The 27,821-nt window shown below is 38.1% G+C and overlaps 1 protein-coding gene across 11 annotated transcripts in view; it reads right to left on the bottom strand.

The window, feature by feature from the left end:
- The window catches only part of BCAS3 (BCAS3 microtubule associated cell migration factor), a 479,435-nt gene that overhangs the window by 221,124 nt on the left and 230,490 nt on the right, over positions 1 to 27,821 (bottom strand). For all 11 annotated transcript variants that reach the window (XM_079796989.1, XM_079796987.1, XM_079796983.1 and 8 more), the window contains 3 exons: positions 27,552 to 27,652; positions 24,667 to 24,863; positions 21,994 to 22,091 (listed from right to left, as the gene is read on the bottom strand). In XM_079796989.1, coding sequence (XP_079653115.1) covers positions 21,994 to 22,091; positions 24,667 to 24,863; positions 27,552 to 27,652 — 396 coding nt within the window. The remainder of the gene's footprint in view (positions 1 to 21,993; positions 22,092 to 24,666; positions 24,864 to 27,551; positions 27,653 to 27,821) is intronic.

Below are 27,821 nucleotides of genomic sequence, written 5' to 3' on the forward strand. Positions count from 1 at the left end.
TCCCTCTCTCTTCCTCTCTGTAAAAAATCAATAAAATATATTTTTTTAAAAAAAGTAAACGGTCTACAACACCAAATAAAAGACAGTTTGGCAGAGAGAATTAAAAACTGACTCTACTATATGCTGTCTATAAGAAAGTCATTTCAAACTTAATATACACAGGTTGAAAGTAAAAAAGTTGGAAAAAGATCTTAAAATCATTGAAAATAGGAAAACTCCTAAAGGTAATGGTAAATGGCTAATTAACATTTTTTCAATGTTCGAGCTCAAAGGCAATCAAATAAATATAAGTTAAACATTTCTTTTACATTTTAAAAATTGAAATATAATTGACGTGGTGTTATATTAGTTTTAGATATGCAACATAATAATTCAATATATGTATATATTGTGAAGTGATCACCACAATATGTCTAGTTAACATCCATCACCACCTATAGTTACAAATATTTTTTATCATGATGAGAATTTGTAAGGCCTCTCTTAGCAACTTTCAAATTTACAACACATACATTATTGTTAACTATAGTCACCATGCTGTACATTACATCCCCAGAACTGACTCATTTTAAAACTGGAAGTTTTATACTCTGACCACCTTCACTCATTTCTCCTACTCACCACTGGCAACCACCAGGCTGTTCTCTGTATCTATGAGTTCTTTTTCTCTTAAGATTCCAGTTATAAGTGAGATCATATGGTATTTGCCTTTGTCTGACTTATTTCCCTTGGCATAATGCCCTCGAGGTCTACCTATGTTGTCACAAGTGGCAGCATTTCCTTCCTTTTAGGGCTGAATAATATTCATGCCACATTTTCTTCACTCATCCATCGATGGACACTTAGGTTGTTTCCATGGCTTGGCTATTGAAAATAATGCTGCAATGAACATGTAGGTGTAGATATATTTTTAAGTTAGTGGTTTTGTTCCCTTTGGATCAATACCTCAAAGTGGCATTGTTGGATCATATGGTAGTTCTATTTTTAATTTTTTGGGGGACTTCCAACTGTTTTCCACAGTGTCTGCACCAATTTAAATTCCACAATTCCAATTTTCAGTGCACTAGGGTTCCCTTTTCTCCACATCCTTGCCAACACTTGTTTTTCTTTTTGATGACAGTAATTCTAACAGGTGTGAGGTGATGTTTCATTGTGGTTTTGATGTGCATTTCCCTGATGATTAGTGATGTTGAACACCTGTTCATGTACCTGGTGGCCATTTGTACATCTTCTGTGGAAAATGTCTCTTTAGATCCTCTGCCCATTTTTTAATAGAATTGTTTTTTACTGAGTTATATGCATTCTTTACATATTTTGAATATTAACTCATCAGATATCTAATTTGCAAATGTTTTCTCCCATTCCATAGGTTACTTTTCCATTTGATGGTTTCTTTTGCTGTGCAGAACTTTTGTCGTTTGATGTAGTCCCACTTGTTTATTTTTGCTTTTGTTGTTTTGGTATCAAATCCAAAATACCAGAACCAAGATGAATGTCCTGGAGCTTTCTGCCATGTTTTCTTCTAGGAATTTCATGGTTTCAAGACTTTAATTCATTTTGAATTGATTTTTGTGTAGGATTTAAGATAGAGATCCAATGATCCAAATACCTCTTATTGGAGAGGTTATCCTTTCCCCATTGTATATTCTTGTTTCCTTGTTGTAAATTAATTGACCACATATGTGTGGGTTTATTCCATCGATCTACTTTTCCGCTGTATTTTTTTTATTACTGTAGCTCTGTAATATAGTTTGAAATTAGGAAGCACGGTGTCTCCAGCTTTTTCTTCTTCCTCAATATTGCTTTGGCTATTTAGGGTCTTTTGTGGTTCCATATAAATTTTAGAATAGCTTGGTCTGTTTCTGTGAAAAATGCCATTGGAATTTTGATAGGGATTGCATTAAATCAGTACATTGCCTTGTGTATTATGAACATTGTAACAATATTAAATTTTCTAAAACATGAGCTCACAATATCTTTCCATTTGTGTCTTCAACTTCTTTCATCAATGCCTTAGATATTTCATTCTTTTTTATGTAACTAAAAATGGGATTGTTTCACTAATTTATCTGATAATTCATTAGTGAATAGAAACACAACTGATTTTTGTATATTGACTTTACATTCTACAACCTAACTGAATTTGTTTACCAGTTCTAACAGTATTTTGGTGGAGTTTTTAAGGTCTTCTACACATAATATGTCATCTGCAAATAATGACAGGTTTCTTTCTTCATCCTTTCTGGTTTGGATGCCTTTTATTTCTTTGTCTTGACTAACTGCTCTGGCTAGGTCTTCCAGTACTATGTTGAATTAAAGTGGCAAGAATGGGCATCCTTGTCTTGTTGGTGATATTGGAAGAAAATCCCATAGGGTCGGATGTTAGCTGTGGGCTTATCCTATATGGCCTTTATTATGTTGCTTCTATGCCCAGTTGGTTGAGAGTTGTTTTAAAAATCATAAGTGTATGCTGAATTTTGTCAAATGCTTTTCCTGCATCTACTGAGGTGGTCATATAATTTTTATCCTTCATTTTGCTAACTTGGTGTACCACATTGATTGATTTGCTGATGTCGAACCTAGCATTCCTGGAATAAATCCCACTTGATCATGGTATGTGATCCTTTCATGCATTGTTGAATTTGCTTTGCTAATATTTTATTGAGGATTTTTGCATCTATGTTCATCAGGGACATTGACCTGTTAAGTTTCTTTTCTTGTAGTGTCCTTGTCTGATTTTAGCCTTGTAAGATTAATTTGGAAATGTTCCCTCCTTTTCTATTTTTTGTTAGAGTTTGAGAAGGACTGGTAATAATTCTTCTCTATGTTTGGAAACATATAAAACAAAAATTTACATATAGGAAATTTATTCTTAATTAGCATGGCAAAAAAAATAGAAACCAAAAAGCTTAATAGAAGACCAGACAAATAAATGATTCAGAGAATATAATCATTAAAATATCTGTGTTAAATATCAAAAGTAATTTTTAAATTTTATTTATACATTTTTCTATTTTCAAAAATGTATAGAACAATCATATATATGTAAGCAGGACAAACTTTTAAATAAAACACCAATATGTGACAAATGAATTTAACCGAACTTCCCTTACTCCCTTTCTTTCCCAAAGGGGACCAGTGCTGAAGTTCTTCTGCCTTCCTCTTTTCCTGTCTTTTCTCCCCAACACTGAGAGCAAGAAATCTAAGAATCCTCTAGGTTTTCCTCTAGAGTCAGCACATCCTGGCTTTCACGGGTCTGGTTTTCTAGCCGCACTCCACTTAACTTTTATTAAAAACCTCACAGATGAAACTAGGCTCCTCCTAAGTTTTTCTGTGATCATTTGGTTTAAAGAAATTAAAGGTCTGAGCAAAACAAAGTCCAGGTCCTGGGGTAAACCACGTGGTGGAACACCGGGCGGGTTTGAGGCAGTTTTTCCAAGTGCTATGCCCTGCGGCAGAGTAGTTTTCAATAAACGTAAGTAGGAAATATTTAAATAGCACCCAATTTACTTTTTATTCTCATAAAAAGGGAGGGATGAAAGAGCGGAGGTGCTGATATAGCTCCATTAAAAGCCACAGCTGAGGCAACAGCAGAGAGGCAACCCATGGAGGTTACCTGAAGCATGGATCGCACAGCTTGTGATGATAAAAAATTCCACAACTTTCCCTCTTCTCAGCTCTGCCTAGATTTATGATAAGCTGGCACCCTATCGAAGGACATAACCTCCTTAGGCCAGGAAATCCTTAAGTTTCTACAGTGGTTCCTTGTCTGCCCATCAGAAGCTCATAGTAAGAGTTCTCTGATTCATGGCTGGGCAAAGTTACTTTGATAAGCAAAACATAAGCTAAAAGTTTGAAGCATTATTTTTATGGAGAGGGCAAATATGTTTCATTTCAGTAAAGCATTAAGATACCTTGAGGGGGAAGTGCTTGAAGTCCTTTAATTAAGGAGGATTAGGTAGGGCAATGTGGAGAATCTCTCACAAGGGGTCAGGTAATACCTGATTTGGCACCCACAATAGACTATAAGTGAGTGAGACTGTTCTTGGACCCAATAAATGATGAAGTCTGATAGTAAGTGTAGATTGGAAAAGCATAGACCTCAATCTCCCAAGGTTGCTTGCCTTTGTCCTACGTTTTACAAATGAAGCAGTCGAGAAATAGCCTGTGGTATTCTGTCCTTAACTTCCATCTTGACTGAGAAGTTTCCTTAAAATAACAGTAGAAAACTGTGTCTTGGTTACTCCTTGGTCAATAATTTGTCTCCTAGAAGCCTGGAATTATGCTTAGAGCTCTCAACATGTCTGCCAACATGAGGGTGCGGGGAGGGGGCGGCAGAGGGGAAAAGCGGAGTGGGAGGGACAATATCAAGCCCACCCAACTCCTGGAAATTTTAAAGAAATGACAAAACTTTCCAAGAGAAATAGTCATTTTGGTAAATGAAACCATTTGTAACTTTAGAGGAGTTTTTTCTTTGCCTCTACCATATCATAAAAAAAAAGAAAAAAAATCCACATGATGCTCTAATAGGCTGTAAAGCTCTGGTTTAAAGAAGGGTCAACAGAGCTAAAACCACTAATGTCAGACTTGAAGAAGGAGAGTGGAGGGCAGGGACGCCCCAACACTTTCATGGTCCCAACAAAAAGTCTCACCCAGGCTGAAAACTATCTGCCAAATGATGCCAAGGCCAAGTTTTCCAGCCACAGTAAAACCTCCTGCGCATAGAAGGAGTGTTACAAAAATAATGGCAGAGTCAGCATCCTGGGAAGAGTCTTCCACTTACAGATATAAAAGAGAATTATCAAAATAGAAAGCCAGAGGCCAGGGGGGAGAAACAGAAACAGAAGACATGGAAACAGACACAGAGGGGAAAAGAGGGAGAGAGACAAGGACATAGCAAGACAGAGTCAAAACCCAATGGAAACCGCCAGCCCTGGCAAACATTTCTTCACCTTTTGTAGCCTGAGAAAACTGTATGCACATGGAAAAACAAACTATTCTGAGGTTCTTCTTTTTTACGTAAGCTTTAAGATAGGCTCAAGAAGTTAATTCCCATTCTTTAGTCCCCACTAAAAACCTTATGAAATGGTTAATTCCAGTTCTGTGTAGAAGTCAACATATTTCTCATTAAGCCACAGTGATGACTATCTTTCCTTTAAAGGACGGTCAGAGTGACCTTTACACACTGTAAATGTACCCAAACGGCACTGGATCACAGATTTTGGAATCAACAGGGTCTTTAATCATCTTCTCTAACAAACTTAAACTGTAGCAATCTCCGGAGGATCAGGAATTGTCATACTGTCAAAATCTTAAGTGGGAGAACTGAGTGGTAGAGAAGGAGGAGATGGGATACTAATTGCTGGGATTTAGACCACTGCCTGAAATATCAGAATCTAATCTTTAGGAATATTCTCAAAAGAAAATCACATATTAGTTAAGAATAGAAGATCTGGAATTAGATTGCCTGGACTCCAAGCTGGGACCAACCACTTTTCTATTTCCTCAATTATAAATGAGGACAATTGTATGGCCATGAGGGTGGTCATGAGAAATAAACATAAAGAGAAAAAAACAAAAAATTTGAGATATAGTAAAAGCTATTATTATAGTGAAATAAAGTAACAGAAAGTGAACTAACATTTAATAAGTTCTTATGTACCTGAACTGTGGTCAGAAGCTATATAAATATTTATTAATTTTCACAACATAGGAGACAGGTGCTTTTATACTCTTCTCAAAGACAAAGAGACTCAAGGTCATCTACCTGGTCAGCTATAGATATAGAAATCAACCTACAGCCCTTACTGGTTTGGCTCAGTGGATAGAGTGTCAGCCTGTGGACTGAAAGGTCCCAGGTTCGATTCCGATCAAGGGCATGCACCTTGGTTGCGGGCACATCCCCAGTGTGGGGTGTGCAGGAGGCAGCTGATCAATGTTTCTCTCTCATCGCTGTTTCTAACTCTCTATCCCTCTCCCTTCCTCTCTGTAAAAATCAATAAAATATATTTATTTTTAAAAAAGGAAATCAACCTACATTTGACCACAAGGTCTATGCACTTCTGCTACACACCTGTCTATTCTAAAAATGCATTCATCACATATATATTTTAATAAGGATCTATATAAAAATGTTCATGACAAAGGAATTCATGTGGCACCGTCAAAGTGGGAGGTAGTACAATGTATGGGTCCTTATTCGGGGCGGGGGGGGGGGGGAGGAAATTAAACCAATACCTTTATCTCAGGATTTTTGTGAAAACCAGAGAGGATAATGCATGTAAAATGCTTAGCACAATACATTAAGCAATAAAATGTTACCAAAACTCACTTTATTCACTATATGTAAATTTTAATATGCAGCACAGAAACGGTATGGGCTGCATATAGCACAAGATTTAAGAAGAGATGTTAGCCGAAACCGGTTTGGCTCAGTGGATAGAGCGTCGGCCTGCGGACTCAAGGGTCCCAGGTTCGATTCCGGTCAAGGGCATGTACCTTGGTTGCGGGCACATCCCCAGTAGGGGTGTGCAAGGGGCAGCTAATCGATGTTTCTCTCTCATCGATGTTTCTAACTCTCTGTCCCTCTCTCTTCCTCTCTGTAAAAAATCAATAAAATATATATATATATAAAAAGAAGAGATGTTAAATATCCTATTTGTTTTCTTTTAATTCTATATCTTCCCCAGAGTACATAGTCTAGCTGGGTTTCCATCATAAGTAAGGAAGCACATAATTCAAAATTATATTAATTTATGTCATGATCACGGTCTCAAAATAATTCTGTGTCAGCTAAGAACATCTAATGTGCATATAACTATTTTTGTGAATGTTAATGATACTATATTCATTGAGATTCTTTAGTAATTTCTTTTTTATTCTTAAAACCATGTTTTAACAAGTCAAAAAAACTATAGTGTTCATTCTTGAAACCACAGTGTTAAAGCAAACTACAGTGAAAGTTCCACCATCAATAGCAGGAACTGATAACTACAGTGAAAGTTCCACCATCAATAGCACCTTTAATTTATTAGTATTTTTGTCATATCAACCAAAAGGCAAAATTTAGTTGCCATGTTGCAGATGAAACAACAGAGGCATAAATGAGCCAGTTAGAGACCCCCTAGGCCCTGGGCATTAATAGACAAGAAAAGCAAAGCGAGAACATTTCTCTCTCAGGTATACTTTCATATCTGACTGAACTCTGCGTTTTAGGTTTATTGACAACCCAAATCTTATTATTCAGAATTTAGGGTGGAGAGGCATTTCTGAGTAAACTATACAAAACAACAACAGTAATTTTAACATGTGAAACCCAAGTCTGGGGGATGGGATTCGAACAGCTCTTGCACGTTTTGAAGCAGCTGAGAACTATAAAGAGAACTGCAGTGTACAAAGGTCCGCTGGGCATACCCACTCCTGTTATGCCATGGTAGAAGGTCAAGGTGTCAGGTCCATTTAGAACCAGGGCTTTTTTGGCTTCTTCTATGCTTTAATCCATATTTTGAAAAAGCAATAATGAATATTTTAAGAGAAATATAATCACTGTCACCCTCTCCCAGCCCTCAAATATAGAATAAATTGTGAGTTTCAGACACTGGTATTCCTTTAGTTTGCATTTTCTCACAAGCAGATGGAAAAGAAATGTGACCTTGGGCAATTACCATCCTGTAGTGAAAGCCTTTTTTCAGCTTGAGAAAACATTACCTGGTTGAGAGTGGCTTTCCTGCTGAAAATAAATGTTTATTGCTTAAAGGGTAAGCGTCTCCCTGTGAGCTGCAGAGATATCTAGGTGAGCCATGAAGGCAACAGACTTCAATCCTCAAAACCCCATCACAGAGGTTTTGTCAGCGGCCCCTTAAAATAGAGGAACCACTGAGAGCGCTGGTGCTGTCTTTCATGACTTCGATGATGCACACACATATTGGTTATATGATATAAAGAATAAATAAGGATGGTTCCTACGTCAGATCACACCCTGCCACCTGCTGACTGAAGAACAAAATCAAGGTAGGCTAGTATGGCCAAAAGGCTGTTCAACTTCCTGGAAAAAGTGAAGGTTCCACAGATTCATCTATTTGCTCTACCACCTATTAGCCATGTGACAACAGACAAGTTATTTAACATCCCTTAACCTCAGTTTCTTCATTTGTATAAACAAACAATAATAACTTGCAATAACAGCCTGTCAAATTCTGAAAAATTGTGCTAGGTGTTAAAGGAAAGATTCACTTCTGTTTGGCAAAGGTAATACATGCACATGTTCTAAAAGATGACAGTGAAAAAAGGTCTCCTCACCTCTGCTCCTTAGCCACTCAGTTCCCCTCTTAGGAAGCAACCACTATGTCTACTCAAATGCAAAAATTTGGTTTCAATATTCCATGCTGAAATGTTGAATTCATTAACATTTATTGAGTGCCTATTATGTGTCAGAACCATTCAGGGTGCTGTGGGGAGTACAAAGATGAGTTCACAGTCTAGAATGGGAAATGGTTCCCAACTAACTTTAATATGAGGTGATAAACACAACAGTAAAAGTTTAAGAACAGAGGGGAAAGTAATTAATTTAATCAATGAGGGTGTATAGGAATAAAGAGTAAAATTAGGAACAGGTTTCCAGGCAAATGAAAAGTTTCAGGCACCATACCTACATTCAGTCTCTCTGGCTTAGGCTCTCCGATTCAGGAATCTGGACCCTACGTGGCTATAAAAATACTGCTCAGAGGTGTTCACTCGTGGTTAAAATTTTCGGGCATTGGAGGAGTCAGCTTGATAAGAGAATGTCCAGGGATTACTGTGGATGCTTTAAGTGCCCTCTCCAGAGAGAAACAGAAGGTAAAAGGGTCTTTTCTCTTCCCAGTCATGCAAACATTTTTTATTTGAAAACTATATAAACTCATCTCAAGAAGCGATTACTAACCAAGAGGTTATTAAAGTTTCAAGTGCAACTTGTGGTATTTCCAATCTTCACACTGAGCATTTACAGAATAACTGCAGTCTTTCCAACACCAAAATAAGACAGGTTTGAGACTCAAGATACATTGGGGCTGCCTAGCGCAGCGGTTGCCAACCTTTTGGACCTCACGGACCACCATTGGTCCGCGGACCACCAGTTGGCAACCACTGGCCTGGAGCATTAGTACAAGTCACTCAAGTCTTCAATAAAACTTTCTGGCTTCATGGAAGTTAGGTCACATCCTGGGCCAATGTCAAAATCCTGGGCCCACGTCTAAGATGGGCTAGGTTAAAAGACAGCCCCAAAGATCCATACAAGGATACGTCTGAAAGTTAGCCTAGTGTGACCAGACAAAAGCAAGTCCATTCCTTTCAGTGGAAGTTTGCCAGACTGGACCACAGGTGCCAGAAAGCAGGAATTTGCTACAGTTGATGCTTTATAAAGATAAACCTTAAAACGCAAATTTCCATGCTAGCCTAATGAGACCAAAGTACAATTGAGTTGAGGGTCATAATTCCTTTATTTTTATTATCTGGTTACAGCAAAGCTATCAAAGGTGAAAAACATACCACTTAAAAATAATAATGCTTTTCTAAATTAACATAAAAGATCATTTGAAATGCTCTGCAAAATAGTCCAACTTCTCACACAGTTTACCAAGGGCCCAAATAAAGGAACAGTGATCGTGAGCATAAGGGCAATCCTAAGAAAAGACTGTAGGTCAAGATTACGTATTCTAGGTATAAGTGATGGAATGGAGATAGAAAGACGCAACATTATTTGAATTTTAATCCCTGTATGGCATAAAGCCTTATTTTTATGAGAAACCAACAATGCAACCAATATTGATTATCTGCTGGCAGGCACCAATACCAGGCATATGGAATACAAAGACGGCCTTGTTCTCAGAGAGCCCTCTATTACAAGGCGCTACTTTCCCCCTCCTTATCAAAGCATCCTGCCTATAGGGTAACCCAATAATAATGCCATCCAGAGGTCTCTTAAGCTGAACAGTGACAGCACAATCAGGATCCATATCAACTGTCAAATCACTTGATGCCTGCAAGTTTTACTATTTTCAGGTGGCAAATTAATGTCGGTCAAAATATACATAAATGCAGTGGTAAAAGTAGTGACTTAAGAATTACTACCTGTGTCATCTCCTTCTACTCACTCTTGCCCCTGGAATGGATGCCATTTGGTATCTGCTTACCCTATATCTTTTCTCAGCATACATCTAGCTGCAGAAAAAGATCAAACTCAAAATGTGTTATTATTTAAGCTGCGCTTCAAATCCAGGTATTTGGATCAGTGAAAAGAAATTATATTTTGGTATTCAAAAAATCCCAATCACAAGCTGATAACATTCAAGCCACAACTTTCACAGGATAGCATCAGAGGTGAGATGTAGACTTCAGCACCCCAAATCTTAAAGATACAACGTTATAATCCTATAAGAATAGCCTATTCTGTGATTATGATGATAGCCTTCAAACTACTGCCAAGTATAGAAAGAGGTTTGACAAAGCCTCTATTTTTCTTCTGTCCATTCACAACGTAGCCCCAAAGTTCTGAAGATAAGCATTTTCTGTAACAACGAGCCACCTTTATAACGTCCAGATAATTATAGGTTCGGGCCATGAACTCTAGAGCATATTGATTACATCTCTATGCAAAAAGGACCCTCCAGCGCTGTTTGTATCCACTCTAACAGGGGCAGCTTTTAAGTATCTGTGACACTAAGAATTTTCAGTCCTATCAATGCCACAAATGGGAAGCCAGTGACCAGTCAGGCCTGTCAGCTGCTGCCTGAAGCAGTAGGGACAAGCTGGGAATTCATCATACTGAACTTCATCTGCCAGCCGCATTCACACATTTTCACCACCTGAATAGTTGATTCTCTTCAACTCCCATGTACCTCATTTTAGCATACAGTGCTTTGAAATGAATATTTGATCAGGCAGGGTAAAAAGAGGTTTGGACTTATCTGAGGTGTCACCATAATGCACTGTAAGTAATTCTAAGTATCAGGAGCTAGGTGTCTTAGGTCCCACTCTTTGCATATTTCTGAAATGGACCTGTGATTAAATTAAATGTGATTAAATGAGATGAGCCATGTGAAAACACCTAGCACAGTGTTGGGCACTTAGATGTTTATCAATAAATATTGGTTTCCCATATCTTTTACTTTTTTTTTCTTAAATATCCTGAAGATTCTTTTATATATAGATAGATAAGATATTTTTATTTTTATTGATTTCTGAGAGGAAGGGAGAGGGAGAGAGAGATAGAAACATCAATTATGAAAGAGAATCATGTGGCTGCCTCCTGCATACCCCCTACTGGGGATGGAGACCACAACTTGTGCATGTGCCCTTAACTGGAATTGAACCCGGGACCCTTCAGTCCACAGGCCAACCCTCTATCCACTGAGCCAAACCAGCTAAGGCCCTAAAGATTCTTCACAGATCATTGGGAGACAGGGATCTCATACTGCCAAAGAAACTTAAAAATCATGCTAATTTTGTCGAAGCTCCAAATCCTCACCCAAATATGAACCTAACAAAGGAAACAAAGTCTTGTTAAAATTGCTTCATGCTTTTTGGATTTCAACAGTTTGACTCTGATATGCCTAGGTAAGGTTTTCGTAGTGTTTATCCTAATTGGGGTACACTGACTTTGTTGAAACTCTGAGTTGATATCTTTAATTAATATTGGAAATTCTCAGTCCTTCTTTTCTTTTGCCCTCTTCTCTCCATCTTGTCATCCATGTGTAACAATTACACATGTTAGTTTAATATTAACCCTCACACTTCTCAAACTGAGTTCTATTTTATTTCATTATTTTCTTCTGCCTCTGCTTCAGCTTTGATAAATTTTGACTTGTTTTTTGAGTCTCTGATCCTTTCTCCTCTGCATTCAGTAAGCTGTTAAGCCCATTCACTGATTTAAGATATTATTTTTTTTCAGGTGTAGAATGTCAATTTGGTTCTTTTAACGATTTTGCCATTTTTTCCTCATTCCAGTAAAGAAATGATACAATATAAGAATGTAGGGGTTCTAATATAAGAATGATACAATATAAAAATGTAGGTTTTCATTACATGTAATATACATATCAAACATACTATATCTAAAATACTATTTAATAGTGAAATATTAAACACTTTTCTCTAAGATTAAGATGATAAGAATGTTCGATGTCATTATTTCTAGTCAACATCGCACTAGAAGTCTAAGCAACTATAAGGGGTAAAAAAAAATAAAAGATATAAACATCGAAAAGAAATAAAACCATCTTTATTTGCAGATAACATAATTGCATAGTAGAAAATTCAAAGGAATCTACCAGAAATTAATACATGAATTTAGAAAGGCTTCTAGACACAAGTTCAACCTGCAAAAAAATACTGTATTCTATATACTATAAAAAACCAGCAAGATGAAATAAAACACTATTATTAGAATCAAAACATCAAATAATTGAAAGAAACCGTACAAAATGTGTTTCAGACTTCTACATCAAAACTTAACAAATATTAGGGGAAATTAAAGGAAAATAAATAAATAAATGGATGGATGGCTATAAAAGGTTCATGCATTGGCATATTTAATTATGTCAATCCTTCCAAATTTCATTTACAAATTCAATGAAATTATAATCAAATATTTAAATTTCTGTAGAGATGAATATATATGTGTATGTGTGTGAGGGGGTATATATCAATGGTTTTCAAACCCGTTTTTGAATCAGGATCCCTTTCTACTCTTAAAAACTTGAAGTTCCAAAGAGCTTTGGTTTATGTGCATTTTACCTATCAACATTGGGAACGTTTATTTTCAACTCATTGAAAAACAGTAAGAAACTCTTTCAGCATTAATACTAGTATAAATGCCATTTTTACTTTTGGAGTAGAAAACTGTAATAGACAACAGGCAGATTCTCATATCAGCCTATGCATTCCATCTGTTGCGATATGCGGTTTTGGTGAAGTATGTGAGGACAAGTTGACCTCCCTCAAAAATGTAACTGCAAAAGGGTGGAGCTAATTCAGACTCTGAACCTTTTCATGTTCTGGGGCTATTTTTCTTTAATATGACACGTTAACAAGTTAGTTCCAATGATATCTGAGACCATATCAATTAACTTTTGTCCTCTCTTACATTAAAATCCCTTTTCCTATCTTACCTTGGAATGAATCCATTACCCATACATAATTTTGTAATATCATAAAATTGGTCATTTGGAAAATATTGCAGATCTTCCAATTCCTCATTTATTTTACCAGAGGATATAAAAATGTCACTGTAGTTGATATCAGCACCTATCTCATCAGAGATGTCTTTAAATATAAGGAACTTGCAACGTAGACAGTGGTAGATACAGGTGAATACATGGTTTTCAAATTTGTAACTTCCAATTAAAGACTGCAATTTTATCATTGTTAATAAACATGTCAGCTCTTTGCTTTGAAGTGTCTCGCTTACTTTGTTTTTGAGAAAATGTCTGCCAAATACCCGTGTCCGAATGAGGTTTGTCAGCTGTGCTTTGAAGTACGATGGTTGCTAGGTTCAATCCACAACCATCGTTCCATTGCATCTCCTCGGGACATCTATCTTGCAATGTGATATACAGAATATTAAAAAGAAGTACACAAGCAACAAAATTTAATAGAATTAGTTTATTAAATTTAAAAATTTTTAATATAATAAATGGAATTTTTATTGTGTCAAAGGCATTCCTAAGTAATTATAGCTTTTTTTTTCTTTTATGTGTGAGTAGGTAGCATCAGCCACAGTATAGTTTGCTGACACTGCTTTTACTATGCTAAGATTCCATCAGTTTTACCTACCGTTGCTACTGTACCATCGGTACTAAATGTCAACACAGTATTTTTAAAAAGGCAAATAATGACTTCATATTATTATAAAACTAGTTTTTGCGCACAGACAGCTTGAAAGTGTCTTGGGGAGCACACCAAGAACCACTCGTATATATGTACATATACATGTGCATGGGAATGTGAAGAACCTACAACAGCCAAGATATACATGAAAAGCAAAAGTGGAGACATTAAACTGTCAGGTTTCAAAACTTACTAAAAAGCTACAGGAGTTAAAATTGTATGATAATGGTGCAAAGACAGAACATAAATCGATATGATAGAGAATCCAGAAAAAAATATGATTTTTTTAAAAGGCATTACTGAAACACATTGAGGAAAAGGCATGGCTTTTTGATAAACGGTGCTGGAGCAACTGGTTATCTGTATGGAAGAAACCAACCCTCGATCCTGGCCTCATTTCAGAATAAAAGATAATTTGAAAAGGATCATAGATATAAATACAAAGGCCAAAACTATATTACTAGAGAAAAGCATCACTTCAAGACCAGGAGAAAGGGAAACGTTTTTTCTCTGCAAAACATAAAATGAAAAAGCAGTGGGAAAATTGTACCTCTTCTTGTCAAAAACAAGTGAAAAGGCAATAGAATGAAAGAAAATCTTTTCAAAATATCTGACAAAAGACCTGCATCCAGAATATTTAACACCTGAAATTCAATATAAACAGACCCAATAAAAATTAGTGAAAGACTTCAAAAGGTCATTACAAAAGAAGCCATTCAAATGACCAGTGGGTATGCAGGGCAGGGTAAAAGTAGGTGTGCAGTTGCTCGTTTGGAAAATAATACAATAATTAATAAGCAATAATAAAATAATAAACTGTGCTTTTAAACTCACAACTGCAAACCTATTTTTGCCCCACCCTGTATTCAAGGAGCTCAATACCAGTGTTCATCAGAAAAAGGCAAATTAAAATCACAGTTTATGTTCACCAGAATAGCTTGCACATTGCTGTGAAGAGTGAAAACTGGCATCGTAATTTGGAATACTTTCTTGACAGTTCTTAATGAAGCTAAACACAAGCCTACCTTGTGAGACAACAAGTCCAGTCCTAGGTATACGCCCCAAAGATATGACTGCATATGTCCAAAAAAAAAAAAAAGGACTTGTACAGGAAAGTTTAAAGCAGCTTTATTCATAATAAGCCTGAAACGGAAAATAATAGGATAATGGATACATAAACTGTGTTATATTCATACTATACTGCAATATTTTAAAAAATGAGCCAGTGACACATGTAACACCTGGATGAGTCTCAAAAGCATTAAGTTGAGTAAAAGAAGCCAGACACAAATAAGTATTACAGAATGATTTCATTTACATGAAGTTCAACACAGACAAAGCTAATCTGATGATGAAAGTCAGAGTGGTAATCTCTAAATGAAAGGTAGTATTGGCTGGAAGAGGCAGAAGAGAACTTCCTGGGAAGATAAAGATATTGTAATTTTTATCTGAGTTGTGATTACATGGGTATAAAATGCAAGCTGTATGATTAAGATACATGCATGTTTGTTATATGTAAATACGTCCTAATTTTCAAAAATTCTTCCAATGTGAGCCCTGGACGGGTGGCTCAGTTGGTCAGAGTGTTGCCCGCACACCAAAAGGTTACAGGTTCCACCCCCAGCCAGGACGCGTATGGGAGGCAACCAATCTCAATCTCAATCTCTCTCAATCTCTCTCTCTCCCCCCACCTTTCTCTCTCTCTCCAAAAGTCAGTGGAAACATATTCTCAGGTGAAGATTAAAAAGAATACAATAAAATTCTTCAAAGGTGAGCCAAAGTACAAACTTATCAATTTTTTAAGCTGGAAGGGAATTTGGAAATAAGCTACTTGGATTCCTCATTTTATGGAAGAAAGCCTTGGGTTCTGAAGCAATAAGCCAAGTACGTAGTTACAGGCAGAGCTGAGACTAGAACCAACAATTCTTTCCACTACACTTAGCTTCCAAAACAAAACTTTTCCCAGGAACAATTATGTTCCCTTTGATTATTTGCTTTAGCTTTTCTCTGACAGATTTCAACAATATCCAGGGGAATGCCCTGAGCTCTGGTTCCGCCGAGTTGCCCGGGTGAGGTCCCAGGCTGCTTTTTAATTGCTCTCGGGGCTTCCATATTCAATGGAGAGAGGCTCTTTTGTTTGTTTCCAAGTTTATAGATGACACCTAGAAGCCCAAGCCTCTCAGGCTCTTGGACACAATTTAAAATAGTGTGGCACTAACAGTTTGACACTAATGTCACCAAGACAAATGGAATTCCCGGTTCAGACTTAAACAAATTCTAATACTGCCCCTAATATTGTCCCTCTGCCACCACAGTCTCAGGCAACAGACTACATCAACAGTCTAGCCTGGTATTAAAGATGTAGGAATAAGGGCACAAAAAGAGAAAAGTTGGGTCTTTTAGCCAAAAAGCCCCATGTAAATATGTGGTGCCATGGTGTATCAACAGTGGGGAGGAATGCCACCAATTCCCTCGGAAAGTGCTTAGGAGAGACTTAAAGTCGTGACAGGCTCTTGGTGCTTGCAATAGAGAAAGCAAAGGCGCGGTTTTAGTGGACACAAAGATTTATTCAGAGAAGCAATGTGTCATCAAAAAAAGAAAAAAAAAAGAAAAAGAAACAAAAAAAACACCCACCCCCACCCCCAACTTTCCCAACAGCTTCTTCTACTTCTGTTTACAGTTTCTTCATCTTCAAGTGGGGCAATCATTTGTTTCTTAATTGTGCTGAGCTAAATTTTTCCACACTGTTAACTTGCATTTCATCTTCTAACATCCTATAAATATTAGAAAGAAGAATAGAGGAATATTTAAATCAGAAGGAGAGAGATGTGGCCCAGCCCTATCCTGGTGGACTCATCAGGTCTTTTCTCTATGTTGTTAATCTCTAAAACTTATTTTTTATTTGATACAGACCATAGGTGTTCATTAGAGTAGAGCTGAAATAATGCATAAACTTCCTCATTTCTACTAAAAATGCCAACCTTTATGTGTGAGTTTGTTTACTATCTGTTTCAACTATAAATAGTGTCCAGGTAAAATTATTGACCTCCTTCCCCCCCATACGAGGGACTATTCACAAGTGAGGACTAAGCCTTCTTTTAATTTCACCCTCATCCATAATCCTCTTACCGATCCCACACCGGCTCTGAATACACAAGGTACAAGAATGCTTGCAGTTTTCGACACCTTATAATCACAAAGACTATCTGGAACTCGATTACATAAATACCAAATCATTTACTCAAAGAAATATTCCAATATTTCTACAAAACTCAGTGTCATTTGTATCTGGAAATTATTTTAGGCAATAATTTGAACACATCCCTGCCAAAAAAAAAAGGGGGGGGGACAAATTTTTGCACAGGAAACCCTAAATTCTTTTTACAGATACAGAAGAATGGCTAGGAACTTAAACATAACTTGTTGAAGGTTTCTGCCATAGTTCAAGGCCATGAATATAATGTCATGGCTTTTGTCACTCAGCTTCAGTTTTAGAGTCACGGAGCTCAGTGGCCTCACCCAGGTTGACTGGAGGAATGGTGTTTCTTAAAAATCTCTTTGCTCCTTACCACTAGCATCTCGTGTCTCTGAGGGCTCTAAGATAAAGTGGCTAAGTTTGTCTGCCTCAGGTTGGAATGGCGACTGGGGCTACAATGCAATATAACCGTCAGAAATATTCCCCCTGCCCATCAGTAAAGTCTGTATGGTGGAAGCATACCTCTTGGGAGAACATCCTTCCAGCAGGGATTTCAGTCCTGAATAACCTCCTTGTTGCCTGCCCTATCGACTTCTCTAATAAGTATTATTTGTTTTATTCAAGGTCTGAGGAACTGAATGCCAAAAACATAAAGCAGGGGGAAAGAATATTATAAAATCAATCAAATGAAACCAATTTGGATTTTTTAAGTCCATCATTTTCTTCAATAAACAAATTATTTTGATACTGGGCAAAACTGCGTGCTGGAAAACTGTCTCCTGAATTAACTTCATAGAAGTTACTTAGATTCCTTCAGTTGCACAATGAAAATAACATTTCTCTTGAGTCAAGAACAGGAACAAATACCAGGTCGGCACCTCTGTCCCTATGTATTGAAATGCTGGATGTGGCACGAGACACCTTATGTGACCAAGTCTGCACTAAAGGGTAAGAAAGTCATTTTATTTATCTGTCACAGTGTTCCTTCTCCTGCTGTCACCTTCCTCAGGACCACACTTAAACGCTGCTCCCACCACTTCTAACCACACTTTTCTCCATGGAATGCTTACTTCAGTAGAATTTGACAAAGATGTCTGCTTTTCATATGAGCCAGGAATAAGTCTTTTATATATATATATATATATATATATATATATATATATATATATATATATATTTTTTATTGATTTCAGAGAGGAAGGGAGAGGGAGATAGAAACAGCAACGATGAGAGAGAATCATGGATTGGCTGCCTCCTTCACGCCCCCCACTGGGGATGGAGCCCGCAACCCAGGCATGTGCCCTTGACAGGAATCGAACCTGGGACCCTTCAGTCCACAGGCCAACGCTCTACCCACGGAGCCACGCCAGCTAGGGCAAGTCTGTTCTTTAAATCTCAGTTGCTTTGATTTCTTTCTTGGTAAACACCAACTTCCATAGCAAAACTACAAATCAGGACAAGCAGACTTCAGATAAACTAGTTCTTTGTAGGTGACTCAAAAGCAACTAGAGTTATTACGAAATTATCCAACGGAGACAGCCTACAAGGCTCAGAACAAGAGCATCCGTCACCAACGTGGGAACAAAGTTTCCACAGGACACTGAGAACCACCTGTCCATTTTCGCGTCAGGGGCCCTACACCTGTGTAGGACACGTGTTATAAAGGACCAATAATGGAAGAAACTCTCAGATACCTAACCAATAGGAATGGACAGAGAAATAAAATGGTAAGTAATCCAGGAGGTACTTTGTCTAGAAATACTGTCTACAACTCAGAGACAGTGATATTAGTTAGTTGGACACCGGAAAATGGAGCAGTTCCTTCAAATTCTGTTTTTTCTGGGTAGCTTGTGTGTAACGATAAGATCCTATCAAGTCTATTTCCAGCATGGTCTTCTCCTTAGTCAAGAAGGGAACACCTCACATTCATCTAAGTGCAAACCCTCAGGTAGGACAGTGTCTTCTGAATCACCAAGATCAGATGAAGCATGTTATGGAATAACACTCCTCAGTTATAAATCTGCTGAGTCTAAATCAGACATATTTATATAGAGACAATGAGCAGCTGGTTCATAGGTATCTAAAGGCTAGAGTTTACGCTGTGCCTCAGTCACCTAAGTTAACATAAAACCATATGTTTTAGGAATGTGTTCCGTGGGAAGCAGTGAAGCACAGATACACTAGATAATCAAGAAATTTGTTGGGGGAAATATTTCTTAGCAAAAGTGCCACAACTCTGATGATCCCTTTTAGTTTCAACAGAATAACGTGACCAGCGTAATACATAATACATAGATATCTAAAACATAACACGCAGAGCCAAGGTTCAAATAACATATTTTCACTTCGAAAATTGTTACATTAACAAAAGACTTAATCGCATCACAATGAAATTTTAAATTCTAAGCCTCTGAAAAGTGATTGTATGAAAAATAATTGTATCACCACCAGTTTAGACAGAAGGAGCAAAAGGTGTCATTAACATAGAAGGAGAGCTAAGAAACGTGCCACAGGAACAATGAAAAGGATAGTACATTTCGCCGTCCAGATTGCTTGAAGGTAATACAAAGCCGGATGCATCATCAGAGGTGCCGCCACGCTGCTCCTATCTCTAAGCAAATGCAAACAAAACTCCAAATAAGCATATTCACAGCATGCAGCTGACTCGAACACATGGGTCATAATTGGGGAAGCACTTCCTAGTTCAGGAGCAATTACAAAAATCATTAGACTCTTTTTAATAGAAGAATCAAAAACAGAATTTTCCCATAAATGTTTCCAAAAAGATCCAAACCATTTAGCCTCCATCATGTTAAATGTCAATAGAAAAGTAAATCTGTTATGTCAGTGGTCCTATCAGATAAAGTTTCCCCAACAAAACATTATTCACTCATTTAAAAAAAAATGTGTGGAAAAAAGGAGTAGAGAAGGAGAGAGAGAGAATCATTCATAAAAGTCCAATTCCTCACCTATGGGGTTTCTTTAGCTCAGTTAGAGAAAGCACACACATGTCATTGCTTTGGCGTCTTCCAAAAATAAGCTATGATTGTCTGGAGTGAAAATAGTCCTAGAAAAGTAACAATAGAGCCTGGTCACCAAGAAGTCCTTTCTCTGCTCACAAGATTGGTGCTTTTAGGCAGGAGCTCTGAGCTGTCAAACAACACCCCAGAAACTCCTACGACGTGTCTCTGGTGGAAATGTAAGTCAAGGGCAAAGACATCATTCCCGTATTCGAACATCGATTTTAAAACTCCTTGTGACAGAGTTAAGCAAAACCATGATTCTTACAGTTCACTGAAGTCCCTCTCTGTGGCATGAGATAACTTTATGAAGAGCTAAAATGGAGATAGCGCTACACGACAAACATTTTATTACCTCAGACTACAGAGCTGAATAGGGCAACTTTTAATAACATATATGGCAACTTCTTTAGTGACATGTATTTCACTTGGCTGGTTGCTAGTCACTTGACTCTAACACAGTGATAATACGGCAGTTTAGGAATATTTTAAAAACCCCAACAAAGTCTAAAACTCTAATCTTGAATGAAAGACTTCAGATTAATACATCATTTCCAGGATTCACAATTATAAATGATAACCCCAGATAAGCAGGGCCTGTTAGCATCTTCCCATGGACATAGCCAAGAAGATGTATTGTCTAAGTCACCTATCTCAACATCTCATTCAACACACAGGAGCGATGATAGAGAGACGCATTTCTGTCCTTGTTTCCAGGAGACAGCCGTGGTTGCCAAGTTAAATCGGAGAACAAGAATGGGTCCTCTAATGTAAGAGTCTACGTTAAACGTGAGGGCAGAGCCCCGGATGTGGACAGCTCCATCAGACACAAGGTGCAACCACAGACCCCAAAAGTATAAATCAGAAAGAGAACAAAACGTACAAAAGCCATTAGCTTTCAAACTTCAAAATCCACCCAGAGACAGTCAGAAACAGAAGCTATGGTCTTTGAAAAGTGACCTTCACAAATCAGTTTTGGGTTTTTTCCCCCCATTTTCTTTCACAGTTTAAGCCTCAATCAAATCAGCAGTCTCTGGGGATTTTAAAATTGCTGTAGATTAAAATCCTCTCGGACCCAACTGTCTCCCTAATGCCAAGTATTTAATAATTCTACTTGTAAGGGATGTTTTTGATGAAACCCTGCTGTGTGCTATCTTCAGATGCTCGGCAGCTGCTCCACAATATGAAGCACTGCTGTCCTTATTTTCTTTATCACTCCATTTGGAGATGAGAAAATTATTACAAACAGTTTCTATATTTGGCAGAGCTGGCAGAATACAGCTTTACAATACTGATGCAGCAACTCTCACCTAACCGAGGCAGAGACCAACTTCCAGGTACTAATGATACATATTCCTGGCGTGGGCCCAAGGATAGGAAGTTAATAACTGTGATAGATAGACTAGAGCTAAGTTAATGAATTTCTAAACTTTATGCTTTCAATAATAGGACCATTTAAGCCTCAGCATTTGGACTCTCTCCTTCCACAGATCAGGCACTTTGATACTCAACAGGTTGAGTAAATTGAATCCATATATTGTATTTACGTTCTCTGTCAAGGTTGCTTCTCCACATTTGAAAGATCAAAGGCAAAGCAGTCATCAACCCTGTAGCCTTCAATACTGTGTTCATTACATTTAATCAAGTGCCAACTCCACCGCATCATTCACCAACCTCAACAATATTTAAATGCACGGCACTGTTCAGCAACAAATGTCGGTACAGTATTGTTGTAAAACACACACACACACACACACACACACACACACACACACACACACACAAGCACATACGTCCTAAAACAAAACTAAAAATGGAGAAAGGTAAAATATTATCATTCTTCACACTGTGCAAGAAAGGGAATTTAAAAATGCACAGAACTACCCAGTAACCATTTTGGAGGTAGTTTTCTACCTGAGGCAGCATCAATCACGGTGGAAATTCCTCTTCGATCTGAGACTGGACGGGATGACCCTGGCATGCTGACTGGGTCAGAGCGGACCGGCTGGATCCTGCAATGCAATTTAATTTAATTCACATATGTTACTGGCATCAAAACTGTCACTTGCTACAACAGACCTTAAATCAGGAATGCTGGCATAGCCCAATCCATTCAAGAACCATTCACTCTGAAGTAGGGCAAACAGAGGAGCTGTGGTCCCTGACTCTTGCACAAGGCACAGCAAAAATTTTCTATACTCCTGACCCCCCACCCCACTTCTCTTTGTACGTTATTTAATATCTTTTAAGTAAGGGTTTGGAAATTTGACATTAATCTAAAGAAATATATTAAGTAGATTGAGAGAGAAAACAAAATACTTTATACAGAGACCTTTGGCTTTTGCAAGAGGCAAATATGAAGAGTTCTGAGAATCCTCTAATTCAAGAAAAATGCAGTAACTAGCAATGCCTTCTATAAAAGCCAGCAATACTAGATACACATTTTTTAGTAACTGCCTTAAAACTCTCAGTGAAAGTTACTTTATGTAAGACAATAAGCATAGGACAGCAAAACTGTGTTGGAATGCCCTAACTGGTTTGGCTCAGTGGATAGAGCATCAACCTACAGACTGAAGGGTCCCAGGTTCGATTCCAGTCAAGAGCATGTACCTTGGTTGAGGGCACATCCCCAGTGGGGGGTGTGCAGGAGGCAGCTGATCGATGTTTCTCTCTCATCGATGTTTCTAACTCTCTATCCCTCTCTCTTCCTCTCTGTAAAAATATCAATAAAATATATATATTTTTAAAAATTGTGTTGGAGGTGACTGCCAGGGGTTTAGCTAGGATCACTACTATCTAACTGAGTTACCTCAATAAAATTATCAATTAGTATGAAAGAATCAATTAGAATCCCAGAAAAACTGCAATTTACTAAATACAATTTCAAATTGCTCATGAATGGTAAATCTATAAATACCAAGTGTCTATTTGTAGCTGTATTATATTAATAACACGAATATACTATTATCTGTATGACTAAAAAATCCGAGCTTCCTAAGCAACTTAATAGAATAAAAAAAAAACACTTGCTATAACAATATATGCATGCATTTGGAACTTGGTTTATTCAATAAGTATTTGCTGAATATTAATCATGTATCGCTATTATTCTAGGAATAAGCAGAAACAAAACACGAAATACAAGGTCTGTGTGTGGGTATATGGTATAGCACATGGACTGAGGGAAAGATAACTAACATGTCAAAATGAAGAAGGTAATAAAGGCTCCGAATTGAGGAGTAGCGGAATGAATGAATGGTCCACAGCAGATGAAGAGTTTGTCAAGGGGTAACAGGAATTGCACCTGCATACAGTAACAGGGTATGTATATATGCAGAGGAGCAAGATGTGCCCATTAAGCAGAGAACTAGAACAAGCAAGCCCTTGGATTTGTGACTGAGCATGAGAAATGCAGGTGCGGTGAGGAGCATGATTTGACTGAAGCATGGAGTTTCTAGTGGATACTGATGGAAGAGAAGAGGTTGGTAATCACCATGGGACAGATTATACAAGCCTAAAATGCCAAGTATGAACTGCAGAAAAAGAGTTCGTAGCTATTGAAAGCACAGTTTAAATGTATATGTGTTTGTTATACGAAAGAAATGGGAGGGAGGTGAAGTGCAAATCCATTTGATCGAGTACCAGAAGTTGGAATGATGATATTAAACACTGATCACTGCCATCATGGGCAATGTGGTGTATGACCCAATGTCCATTCATCCCAGCTTATTTTACCTGAGCCAAGGTAAAATGGTTGGGGCAGAGAAAAGAGGAAGAGTTTATTTGAAATTTCTGCAAAAGATGTTTTCTGGTTCTTGAGAGAAACAAAAAGCTAGTCTATGGTCAGGTGAGGCAAAGTAAAGCTCCCTCCTGGCCTCAAAAACTTATGTAGCCTAATAAGTTTCCTAATATTAATTCACTTTATAGTAGAGTTTCTAAATAATCCAGAGTTATGAGTGACGTTTTGGATGGTGCTATGGATAAAACAAGACTGGCCAAGGATCGATATGTTGAAGCTGGGTGACAAACACATGGGGTTTATTCTATTATTCTCTTTAATTTTATACATGTTTATAAGCTTGAAATTTTTTCATAATAAGAGAAAAATAAAAACAAACTGACAGAGGTAATGGAAATGCGGCATTAAATAGTGGGGATGTTGAATTGCACAGTGAATTTTATGGATTAGTTTATTTCTTTTAAATTTATTTTTTGGTCTTTTCATTTATTTATTTTGTATTGAATTTACTGGGGTGACATTCGTTAATAAAATTATATGGGTTTCAGGTGTACAACTAGATAACAAATAGTGGGAGCTCTTTAGTGTAAGGAGAAGGAAAGTCCCTGATGAAAATTCTGGAAGGGTTTCAGGAAAGTGGCATTGGGAAATATAATCCGAAGCACACTGTATCTAATGAGATCTCACATGAGATCCCCAACGATAAGGAATCACAAAATACAGAGCATGAATTCTGCAAGAGGACGCTGTGCCCGAATGGGGAAATGTAAATGTTGCCGAAGATGCTCATTACAAATGAAAGTAGAAACCCAGTCAAATGACTCCGCTAGTTCTTACTTCTTTCTTACCTGAGACTGTTGAGATCAAGATCATCCGTATCAAAATCCAAAAGGGGCTGTGGAGTATCACTCGGACCATGAGACTGCAACACTGACGAACTAGACGATATGACTGTGGTCTGGCCTGAGGGGTGGATGGTTTTGAACTGGAACTGTGGGCCCATCCACAGGCGCCTGTGGGGTCCAGTGTGCGTCACAATCTCTACCTGAAATGGAATAGGACTCATGATTTCAATGTGGTAGGACCTTTGAGAACCTTTTACAATCTGCCCCCATCCTGTCCCTGAACACAAATATTCTCCAAGAAGTTCATTTTGACCAAGTGAAGGAGGGCCAGGGCACCCACAATCAAAAGGCAAAGATAATCACAGCCTAAGCAGACATTCATTATCTCCCTCCTACAGGTTTTCACAAAAATAAGCAAAAAATTCATTTTGTGCATATGTATGTGTATACACACACACACACACACACACACACACACACACACACACGTAAATATACACATACACCAGACCCACACATATACAAAACAAAAATCACATGAGAGTAAAAGGACCAGCCGCCTGTCTCACATGACTAGGGTCAACTCCCTAGGAACTACCTTTCTCATTCATTCTAGACAGTACTTACCACCCTGGGCATGCACTGAATACTGCACCTATAAATCCACAGATTAAAAGCGATTCCTGCACTGAGGACCAACCTCGCGACAAGCTTTAAGTTATTCTTAAACTATCCAAGGGGGAGGGGAATAGATATAAAATAATTTTCACCACCCAAAACTCCATTTAAATATTGTAATATTTACTAACTCCTATCAAAACACCCCATAATCTACTTTTATATTGAGAGCGTTTTCTCGCCCTAACTGGTTTGGCTCAGTGGATAGAGTGTCGGCCTGCGAACTGAAGGGTCCCAGGTTGGATTCCGGTCAGGGGCATGTACCTGGGTTGCAGGCACATCCCCAGTAGGAGGTGTGAAGGAGGCAGCTGATCGATGTTTCTCTCTCATCGATGTTTCTAACTCTCTATCCCTCTCCCTTCCACTCTGTAAAAAATCAATAAAAAATATTAAAAAAAAAAAAAGGAGAGTGTTTTCTCAGCTACCACAAACAGTGACACAGGTAATTTAAGGGCCACAAAACAGTAAAACCAAAATGCTGTATGAATTTCATGCTTAGTCTATGGAGGGGGCTGGGAATGCTACCAATATTAAGTGAAACTATTTAAAGAGAAAGCAGAGTAGAAGATACTGGGTAAAACTTGAAAACAAATGTAGTATGTAATTTTGCAAATGAGCAATGTGAGTAAGATGCACATGAGCAAACCTTTGGTGAAAGGCTATTTCTCAATGTCTTCTAATTGCTACATCCATGCCTGTGAACGTACTTGATGGAACTGACTTCCCATATGCCTTCCTTTTGCCCTGAGTTCCTCTATATTTAATCACAAATCTCTGGTTGCGGTGATTAATTCTTGCCAAAACATAACTGAAAACGCTCACAGAGTACAGCTCTGAGTTTGTAAGTTCTGAAGGGCAAAAAAAGTATCGTGCTCTTGGAACAATATTCACATTCCCGCTAGTCACGGAGAGACAACCACTCAGATTTAGGACAGTGATTTCTGAGTTGAGTAGTTGTATTCAGCAATGTAAATTAGGCCACAGAGAAAGCATGCTGCGCATTTTGAGCTCAAAACCATCAGTGTCACAGAGCCGAGAGGTAAACAGATGCCCGCGCCATTTCACGGAGGCGGTGGCCAGATGTTCCCATTCACTCCCCTGTTGTGTGCGGGACGAACATATTGTGTGGATGTTCACACTGACAGCACACATTACCCCTTTTCCTAACTGAAAAGTTGAGGTGAAGGGCAGTGGTTTCTCTGCCAGCCATCTTCTGTTTGTTTGTTTTTTTGTTGTTTTTTTAACTTTATTGTGTTATCCTCAAAAAAGGATGTTCCTCTATCTGCCAGGAACTGAAACACTGACCCTCCTTCAAGGAGCGTCCTGTGAGTATTTTAGGCGTGATGACATGTGTCACCCAGAAGCAATTTGTTTCTCCGGCATCCAGATTCCGGTTAGCTTTTCGGGCAACCCTCCCTGTGAAAGCAGTAAACCGGCAGCCGGCCTCCGCCGAGGCACCTGTCTGATGAAAAGCCGCTGGATTGGTAATCGGAGACAGGTCGTTCGCTTCACCGAATGATGTCAGCTTTGAAGCAGACATAACAGGATTTGTAATGAAGTCATTTGTAATCTCATCATTTTGAGGGTTGCCCAAGGATCTTTATTTCAAAGCCCTGAGACGAAGACAGCTTCACCTGGCACGGGAGGAAGGGTCTGTGGAAGCTGCTGCAGGGCTGCTGTAGAGACCGCTGGACGCAGCCCTGCATGAGCCGAGGAGAGGAAACCCCGTCGGGCAAAACCAGGACTCGCAGATTAGAATGCTAAGCTTCCCTGACCAAAGTATGGGCCCGATTTTCAGAAAATGTTGGCCCCACAAAACAAATCCCAGGGAATGCTGAATGACTTCACTGTTTTAACAAGGCCAGTTCTTATGTTAATCCAAAGTGTCCATCTAAAATCCAAGATCCTGAGGGATATAAACGGATTGTTTGAAAGATAAGTGTACTTTATGCCCTTTGCATGAAAGCTAATGCACACACACACAACGTGTGTGTATAAAATAATAGGTGTTATATATTCCTGCAACAGCATTTAGGAAAAATTCTTAATATGGAAAGACAACTGATTAGCTTATTAGCAATCCTAAATAAAAGGTCCCAGTTCTGTCCATTTTCCTCTAAGGAAAATACTTTTTAAAATTCAAGAATAGAAACAGACAATAGATTCCTGTTTTCTTTCATTCTAACAGGCCAAACATTTCAGAGTTTTACCTGAGAAAGCCATTCTTCATCTTCCTGTCCACTGTGGTCGGAAGCTAAACTGTCATAGGACCCGTGCCGAGTAATGGGCCCAGGACTTCCAGGGGGAACCACTAGAGTAAAAACAAAACATATTTAAATCACTTTAATCCATGCAATGGAAAAATGAATGCGGGCACCACCATCCTGGATATTGTGGTACTTTATAAAATATGACATTTAATGCACAAAGACAACTCAAATAATTAATGAACAAAAAAGACTCAATGTCTTTGGAATAAG

This window comes from Cnephaeus nilssonii (assembly GCF_951640355.1).
Source record: "Cnephaeus nilssonii genome assembly, chromosome: 19".
Classification (NCBI taxonomy): Eukaryota; Metazoa; Chordata; class Mammalia; order Chiroptera; family Vespertilionidae; genus Cnephaeus; species Cnephaeus nilssonii.